Genomic DNA, 9831 nt, shown 5'->3' on the forward strand with positions numbered 1-9831 from the left:
AAAACAATCCATGACACTTCTTCCATACAGACTTACACAGAAAAGATTCATGTTCTTTCCCCACAATGCAGCACTTTTAATTCTTTTAATTATTTGCAACATTTTTACATTTTAGTAAAGAGTCAGTTCATAGAAGGTCATTTCAGACAGTTTGTTGTCTCTCTCCTGTAACTGTTATGCTACGTTCTGTTTCAAAATATTTCTGTGTGTGCTTGCAGCCTGTTCTCTCTCTTGTCTTCACTGTTCCTCTCTCTGATTTCCCCTGAATTCAACCTGTCAAGTAAGGTAACTGCTGAACTTCATTCAAGTTCATATAGATTGTGGAGAGGAGTTTTACAATCTAAATGAAGTTTGATGGCCATTTTTGTTAATTAGGCATTGGTAGACGTTTGTTTTGAGCACTCTGCCATTTGTCTCAAGTGTTCGAGAAGCTCTCTCTGTAGGCTTGATGCTTTAGAGTTTGGCAGATAAAAAATGGCTCTTAAATTAAAACCAATATGAGTTCAAAAAGGCATTTAAACCATAAACTGATATTCTAGGACCTTGGAGTAGTTTGAAGTTTGCACCACTTCTAAGAATTTTCTCGCTATGCTAAATGGTGACATTGTATGAATCATAAAACAGTAGTGTTTTATGATCATAATATTGAAATTAAAACTTACAGACGTTCGTATAAACCCACAAGACCCATGGGAGATGATTTATCATAAAGGAGGTTGTTATACTCCTCCCACTCTCAGGTATTGTGCTGTATAAAGCTTGCGCTGGCATGCAGGTGAACTTACAGGATACAAGCGTTAGTTCACTGTATGAGAGACTGGCTTCTCAAACAACATCTGGATATGGAGATATTACATCTAAGTCTTCTCGTCACACTGGTAAGAATTTATTTATGTTAAAGTTTTCCTACACTACTGACAACATAGTTTTTACTTCGAATATTTCTGAATTCTTGTTCTTGTTCTTGTTTCCTTCATGGTTTAACATTAATTCATTGTTTTAACTTGTATTCCAATGTATGAGGAGTCAGTAGATTAAATGAATGAATGAAAAGAAAAAAAGAAGTGTTTCTCAACTAACTCCAGTGGCGGTCCTGGCCGCCTGGCCACTGGTGACCATCCTGTGGTTTGTTGACTGGGGGGACGACCCAAAGGAGTCTGTATAGTGAACCTTACTATACAGCCAGTGCATCCATTTATGGAAGAAAAAAAAAGGGTCAAAAGAATCATATTTGCATGTTATAGCTGTTAAGGAAAAATTAAATGTCATAATGTTTTGTTTTTCGAATTTTTTTTTTCTATCATAATTTTATTTGCGTTAACATTTAAATTAAATATCGAAATCGTCCTTTGTGTAATTTCAGCTAGCCTCATGATATACTGCTTTGATTAAACACAGGTTCAAATTGTTGTTAGATTCATGTTGTGGCCATATTGATATTGTATCCTGTGTGCACAAACTCTTGTCTCTCTGTCTATGTTTGCCTCTCGTTCGCTCTCTCCCGTTCCCTGTCACTGTGTGTGTGAATAAATGCTGCTGTGTTCTTCCTCATCCGGGTGCGCTCCTGCACGCTTGCTCAGCTCTCTGCAGGGACCCGCACCTCTGGGCCTCGAAAACAACTTTAAAAGACCCTTTGTTATATAAGTTCTTTGTTCTCAAAAACTGTTAGCGCTACAATGCAAAATTTCCACAACAATAACCTCGCTTCCTATTTTAATGTTTGAAGTAGGGGTGTCAACATCTACACGTGTAAATGAGTACACCGACAACAGATCCTAACCTTCTGGAAAAATCAATAACCGTGCACACGTCTTTTTTTTCATCCTCATCCTCCTCCTCATCTTCGCTCATTTCTCACTCATATTTATAAAGTATTTTCAGGGGTGAAAATGTTGACGGAAAGCTTCAGATTGACTAGCGACATGCGCAGTTATCGGCATACGGCATACATAATAGATGCATGGGGCGCAATGTGTTACTTCCCTTCTGATATATATATATGTATATATGTATATTATATATATATATATATATATATATATATATATATATATATATATATATATATATATATATATATACATATATAGTCTAAGTCTTACCCCATTATGTAACAACATCACATTTTGGAATAATCTGCTTTATTTTGTAATTAAAGTCTGGACAAACATGCTACGTGATGGAACAGCTATCCCAAAATGTGGGTGTTGCATTCTTGACTAGGGTTGCCAACTCCCAGAGATTGAAATAAGGAACACCTCTCGCGGGCAGCTGAAAAAAACTGGGTTTTTGGGGGGTGAAAAACGCATATATAACAGCATTTTGCCACAGTTATACCTATTACAGACTATAAAAACACATTAGGCTACTGCATTACACCTACAGTAGCAAGATAATAACTCATGATCAGCTTGATCAGTTTGTATTTGAGGCCTACAGTGAGACAGTTATCATTCCAGTATCATCATCATGATGGACAGCAGCTCTCAGCCACTGCACCGGACGGCAGAGCAGCTCAGCAGCTCCTTCAGAGGAGACTGAGACCCTCAGAGCAGGAAGGAGCTACCACAGGCCTCTCATCCCCACCGCTGTCAGGCTGTACAGTTCTACTGTGTAGAATATGAGCAATAATCCTGGACATTATAACATTCTGCACCCCCCCCCCCCTTAAGAAATTCAGCGACACTTTATCATCCATTCACTCTGCTGTATCCATTCACTCCGCTAAAACATATTGTACATATTATATCATACTGTATAATTATATATTGCATCATATATTGCATATTGTATTGTATATATTGTATATATAATATATATATATATATATATATATATATATATATATATATATATATATATATATATATCCTGTTATAATTTTAAGGTTCAGGTTGTACATACAGTTAAATCTTTATTGTCTTTTGCTTCTATTATCAATCCTAGTATGATTTGCACTATCATTTGTTAATTATTGCACCATTCATTACTTTTGCATCCTGCTGTGGGTTCTATGAGCCGATACACCTGCAAATTTCTCCACTGTGAGATTGATAAAGTCTTCTATTCTATTCTATTCTCTTCTATTCTATTCTATTTTTATTGCTAAATGTGCAAAATAACATCAAACAGCTGCTGTCTCTTCTGGATTTTAACATGTTCTTTTTTTTATTTTCAACTAAAAAAGTGCAAAATCAAAGCTGAAAAAATTTCTGAACAAAAAACCAACAAGGTTCCGTTTCTAAACTGAAAACACTCCACAGTCTGCAGCAGCAGACACAAATCAATGAACTAAACATGATATATCTGATATGGAAACGGCACAAACTGACATGTCTCTGGAAGCCATGCTGCGCTGCGTTACTGTTTTGATTTCCTTCTTCCCATGCGCTCTGTGACCAAACTGACTATTGGCCAATGAGCTGCCGTAGCCTACGAGGAACAGTCTTTTTTTGACCAATGAGATAAGAGTGAGTCTGCGTTGTCGAGCCATCTCTGTCAGCTCATTGGTCACAGAACGTCAGAGAGCCGGTGAACAATTTACCGTAAGTTTTCAAAAAAAGCGCATGTTCCATTGCTCACGTTTTGACTCTCACAAAAATACGGAACAAAGTGCGTTCCTTTTCAGCTCCATACGGAACGCACACTTTTACATCCAAATACGGAACGATTCCGTTTTTCAAGGAACGGTTGGCAACTCTATTCTTGACCCATCGTTATAATGAATAAAGTTACAGAGAGTTGTGTGACATTACAATGCCAACTGTAGCAGCATATAACCCTCCATTGCTTTTATCATAATTATAATGTGTAGGCGAGTTGGTCTGCTCTGTTGCTACACAAATGTTAACATAGCTATGACTGTGGTTAGCACAACAACGTTGGAATGACTATTGGTTCTGATGGGTTGGTATGTTAACTACATTGTTTGCCACATAAATGGACATCGTTTTCAATGCATTGTCTTGCAGTGCATGGGGGTCCACAGGTCATCTTCAAAAATTTTGCAACGGCAAAAAAGATGGATCATCGACTCTTTTACCATTGATGAAAGCTACAATGGAAATTTCCCCCATTCACTGGGTCATGTGAGTAATTATCACGGGTGACAAGCATTCAGTAGGAACAGCACAAATGAGATTAATGAGATGCAGTCACATTCCAACATTTGCTGTTGTTGCAACATACATTCACTACAGGTTAAAATTGAGGAGGACATAGTCCTTTTCCAGATACATGGCCAAGGTGTGGATAAGGAGCCTCGTGGTGTGTTAAGAATGACAGAAGAAACTGGAGAGCTGTGGTTGCTCAGCCCAGTGGACCACGAACAATACCAAGCTTTTCAGGTTAGGTGTAAATGAAAAGAAATGATTTTCACAAAAAGACTGTATTGTTTCAGGATAGTGCATGTGCGTGTGTGTGTGCGTGTGTGTGTGTGTGTGCGTGCGTGTGTGGGGGGGGGGTATTGCTTTCCTGACTTCATGAATTTCATGAAGCTTGTCTTTGCCTTCACAGTTGACTTTTCAGGCAATTCATAAGACAGACAGAAGCGTACACACACAGCTCAGCATTATAATAAACATTGTGGATTCAAATGACTGCGCTCCGACATTTGACCGGGAGAATTACGAAATCAGTGTCAAGGAATCAACGCTACAAGGTAATTGCCAATATGCCCTTTTTGATGTTAATTTAAAAAATGACAATTCCAGTCTAATTACTAAAATAATAAATAACAAGAGTGTTTCCTTCTGATACTGGCAGGTAGTGAATTGATTGCTGTTAAAGCAACGGACAGAGACCTGTCGGAAAAATTCAAAAAATTTGACCTTCAAATTGTCTCAGTGATTCCTCAGCCACGAGATGTGGAGTTCTACTTAACTCAGTTTCTTGATGAGGTTGGAAAAATCTCATTTAAAGGATGTTTAGACCATGAGGTGAGAGAATTAATGGTTTGATGGTGTAATTACAACCATAAAGAAGTACATCTACTGTATGTTTAATGTTACCTAATTGGTCAAGATTTTTTTTTTTTTAACTTTTTTAGCAAGCAGACAAATACACCATCATAGTAGCAGCAAAAGACCATGGAGAACCACAACAGCTCTCCAGCTCCTGCACCATTGTTCTCAACATCGAAGATGAAAATAACCACCTTCCAGTGATCACGCAACAGAAGGTAAGCAGTCATTTGAACAAGCGCATTCTAGCAACGGACAGCTATTGAATTACATTCAAGACAAATCTCTCATTCACCTCCAGGCTGTAGTCAGAGTGAAAGAAGACCAGGAAAATATTCTTCTTTTACGTGTGCCGGTTACAGACGAAGACGTCAAAGACTCACCGTCATGGTGGGCTGAATTTCACATCAAAGAAGACACAGATAATAACTTCAGAATCACTACTGACAAAAAGACTAACGAAGGAATCCTGTATTTGAACAAGGTATTTTATGATCACTACATCGTCCTGATATTCCGTAAGCGCTGGGAATGATTGAAGTCTCACTCAAAGCATGAACATGAAGACCTTTAAATAGACTGAACACAAGAAAACATGCTTTAGAAGCCAGATGCATACACTGTTTTCTTTAGGTGAATTTTTGGCAGGCAAACCATGTCAATAACAAAGCATGCATTGTCTTCTTGCATTTGGCCCAGCAAACAGCTTTGGTATGGAAATTACAGACTACATATCACCACATCTGTCCAGGGCACATTCACAACACGTCTTCTGGTCTCATAGCAGGACGAGCAAAAAGCAAACCAGATCAGTGTGTGAAAAAATGTAGTCTTTTGCCGATTTTGGCCAAGATGTCAAACTCCAGTCCACGAGGGCCGCCTTCCTGCATATTTCAGATGTGTCCTTGCTTCATCACACCTGAATCTAAAGCTGATCTCATCTCATCGAGCTTGTAAAAAACAAACAAACAAAAAAAGGTTCAATAACAAACATCACATGGAGGACACCCGGCCCTCGAGGACCGAGTTTGGACACCACTGGTCTAGACACACACACACACACACACAAATTTCAACAATATTTTATGCATTTTACTTTTTCTACAGAGTCTGGACTATGAGAAGACTCCCGTAAAGAATATCACCATCACTGCGAAAAATGAGGCTCCCTATTACGCGTGCAAGGTGCTGGAGAGGAGCACCATGGGTCTTTGGAAAGTGGCCTTCGCCGGTGACTCAGCTGGGAAAGCACCGGCGCCAACTCCCAGCAGGCAGCAAGTGACAGTGATTGTGGAGAATGTCAATGAGGCTCCAATCTTTGACATGTCTCACCAAAGCGCCAGGGTGATGGAGGACACTGAAGTGGGAACGTATCTGAAGACATTTTCAGCTAAAGACCCTGACGTCAAAAATGCTGACAGAATTGTGTAAGCCATTGCGTTACAATGACTGCTGAGAATATCGCAACATGCAGCCGAAGTACAGAGTTGGATGTCTAACTCAAGACATTTTTTTTCAGATACAAAAAAGGGAAAGATCCGGCTGGTTGGGTGTCAGTGGACGCTAAGACTGGAAAAGTAACCACAACCAAGATTTTGGATCGAGAGTCATCTTTTGTTAATAACAGTCTCTATGTAGCCACAATACATGCCGCTGATGATGGTATGACCCCTACTGCATTCGTAAATCATCGCAAATATTTGGAACTCATCCCTAAAAGAGCACGTCTCTCTTTTCTGTCCACAAGGGAAACCTCCAAAGACAGCCACGGCGACGCTGAGCATCCTGATCAGTGACGTAAATGACAACACTCCAGTCCTGGTTTCAAACATAATAGACTTGTGTCAGTCTGATGAACACTCAATGGCCCGCATTGAAGCTTCGGACCTGGACCAGGAGCCAAATGCTGGACCTTTCAATTTCAAGCTCCTTGGAGATGTTAAGGACAAGTGGAGTCTCGACGGAGCTCATGGTAATTTACGGTTCTCATTAAACAAGACGACAAACTCACCAACTCCCTATTTTCAAAAGAGCAGAAACATTTTCCCTGACAATGTTTTAAATATGGTGTAGCGTCTTCAGTCAACCTGGTGAAAGAGAAAGCTGTTCATTCTGGACACTATGACCTGGAGCTAGCGGTGGCTGACCTGCAGGGGAAGACGGCCGTCCACAGCCTGTCAGTCACTGTGTGCAAGTGTTCAGACCCAACCAAGCCAAACTGTCGCATCAGAAAATCTGCAGTTTCTTCCACAGGAGGAGCGACAGTAGCGATTATTCTACTGAGCCTGCTGCTAATTGCAGGTATGGCACAATATGCTGACGATGCTCTGCTCTCTCTAACTTTTTTTATCCCATTAAACAATTAACATTCTCTCATGAAGTTTACCTGTGATAGTTTTGGATTTTGTTAAAATTCATACTTTTTGCAGGTAAAACATCAGTAATCTAAAGACACAATTAACTTTGTTTCTGTCTCTTTTTTAAACTCTAGGTTTGCTTCTCTTAGCTCTTCTGTTTTCATGCAAGCCAGATAAAATCCCACTTGCAGATGAAAGTTATGGAAATCTGATGATCAGTAACACGGAGACACAAGGAACCGACTGTGAGGTATGGTTGTTTTTTTTTTTGGTTTTTGTTATATTTATTTAGGAATTTCAATGTTTGAATGCACAGAAGTGAAAAGTAATGTTATTTAACAACTACAAAGGCATATTAATGCAACTTCAATAATTTTTTCAAAATGTACCTATGTTAAAGGTGGTTTTCGACAGTGATCCGAAATTTACCCGAATCCAAGCAACATCTCAAGTTAGGACAACAGCAGCTAATCCTGTAAGTGCTGTGAAATGTTCTTTCACATCCCCAAACAGGACGCGCGGCACTTTATAGGACTACATTTTTTTACCGAGTTGTCAACATGTTTCTTTTTTCAGATGTACGTGAATGGCTTGCAGTCACCTGTATCTCAAACAGAGTCTTTACTAAACCAACAAAAAACTATGCAATGGGTAAGCTCCTGATTATGTTTTTACAAACTGGATTCATTCAAAGGTTGAAAAAAAAAACAGCCTCTGGGTATAGTTCAGCTTTTTGCACGCGAAATGCTGCTCATGGAACTACCAAAACCAATAATGAGTTGATCTTTGCTCACAGATATTTCATGATTTTGTGTATTAAAAAAAGCCTGTTTTTCCTTCTGTAACACTTATACTTGAAATATATAAGCATTTAACAGTTGTGATGTCATAACATGTATGTCATAACATTACAATAAAGATTACAATAAAGATTAGCACCCAATTCACTGAGTTCATTCAATGTAAACCATCCTAAAGCTACAAAAAAAACAACTGAAAAGAGATTTCAGTATGATCTGTAGTTACCTCTTCAGGCTTATTTGCCCAAAAGTTCAGTATCTATTATGTATATATAATAAGTCACATCTGGATTGGAAAGTAACAGCGACAACATTTAGATTCTTTTAGGCTTTTCACTTTTTCCAAAAATAATCAAACTGTCATGCTTTTTTTTCTCTAATGTTTTTTAAAAGCAAACTTATTCTTGATAAGCTTTTGTTTCCTCCCCAGATGAACAGCTTTGACTATGGCGAAACCTGCGTTGAAGATTCCACTCAATACTCACAACTCCGAAGAGACAGAGCCAGCTCCCATGGCTTAATGCGCATGGTACTGAAAATAACTGTTGGTTTAAATACTTTGACAGCACTGTCATTATCACTGAGCATCATGTGAAATGTTTCATTTAGCAGTCGATGGGTGCATCGTCAAACGCTGGAATGAGACTTCAGAGGAGGGCATCATCTAACACTACGGTACTGTATCTATTCTATGAGCACGTCTCTACATCTCAGTTATGAAAGATTCTTACAAACTGTTTGTCGAATTTTGTTTACTGTTTTACAGAACTGGCCAAACCGCCTACATTTTCAGGAAACCATGCTGAAAAAGGTCTTGATAAATGATTGTACTCGTCCATATAAAGTTAAGATAACGTTGTTTTTTCATACACATTTATTCCCCTCTGCTTTTTCTACTCTCCTGTACGCTGTAGGAGCTGCACAAGCTTGAAACTCAAAGCTGCAAACAGGACGAGTATCGACCTCACGTGTACGCTGAGGAGGGCGATTCACAGCACAACTTCGAGCTCGACGCCATCTCCATCGCAGAGGTTAACTTTGACCCCAACTTAGAGCTGGATTACAAGTTCAAACAACTGGCCTCCATCTGCATGCCTACTGGCAATACTGTATACAGCACACAAGCTTCTGATTGAACCACAAATCAAATTTAAACAAGAAGATCAATGACAAAATTAACATCCACTTACAGTATAAAACCATCCTAATGAGACTCCTTATTGACAGGACTGATCTTGTCCAGACCTTGCATCTATAATAATGGTGAGACAGCTTATTCAAGAGTTTAAGTAAATGACATTACAAGGTCAATGTCTTGTTATCGGATTTCTCTTAACAGGTTTTATTCATCATGAGTGACATTTAAAAAAAAAAAAGAACTGAGATTGATAACATTGTGATAAAGTAAATGAGTTTCACTGATCCTGTGTTTCATCAAATAGAGAAAAAGCAGGTGAAAGAGATTTTGAGTAATATAGTTTAACTTAACTGAAAACTATATGATAATCACTACCTTAAAGATAGAGTAATGAGGGTGAAAACAAAAGTTAAGCTGAATATGACATGAACATAAAAAGCTGATGATAGTTTTACTCAAAACTCAGTTTTACATGTAACAAGTAACAAGTTCACCCAATAAGAAAATGTTAATTTGTCACAATGGACCAATACTGCTTCATAAACAGTGACTCTTTCTTTCCTGAATAGTTCATG

At 38.6% G+C, this 9831-nt stretch overlaps 1 protein-coding gene across 1 annotated transcript; it reads left to right on the forward strand.

Annotated features, from left to right (window-relative positions):
- Window positions 1–783: 783 nt before the first annotated feature.
- Window positions 784–9607, forward strand: cdh26.2 (cadherin 26, tandem duplicate 2). Its single transcript, XM_030117897.1, has 18 exons — window positions 784–878; window positions 3972–4088; window positions 4200–4346; window positions 4516–4660; window positions 4765–4937; window positions 5048–5179; window positions 5263–5445; window positions 6069–6388; window positions 6481–6623; window positions 6709–6933; window positions 7035–7262; window positions 7453–7568; window positions 7719–7793; window positions 7895–7969; window positions 8549–8647; window positions 8728–8793; window positions 8885–8929; window positions 9033–9607. Exons 1-18 carry the CDS (start codon window positions 810–812, stop codon window positions 9252–9254), a joined length of 2580 nt encoding a protein of 859 aa, XP_029973757.1. The 5' UTR covers window positions 784–809; the 3' UTR covers window positions 9255–9607.
- Window positions 9608–9831: the final 224 nt, after the last annotated feature.

This window comes from Salarias fasciatus, chromosome 20 (assembly GCF_902148845.1).
Source record: "Salarias fasciatus chromosome 20, fSalaFa1.1, whole genome shotgun sequence".
Lineage (NCBI taxonomy): Eukaryota > Metazoa > Chordata > Actinopteri > Blenniiformes > Blenniidae > Salarias > Salarias fasciatus.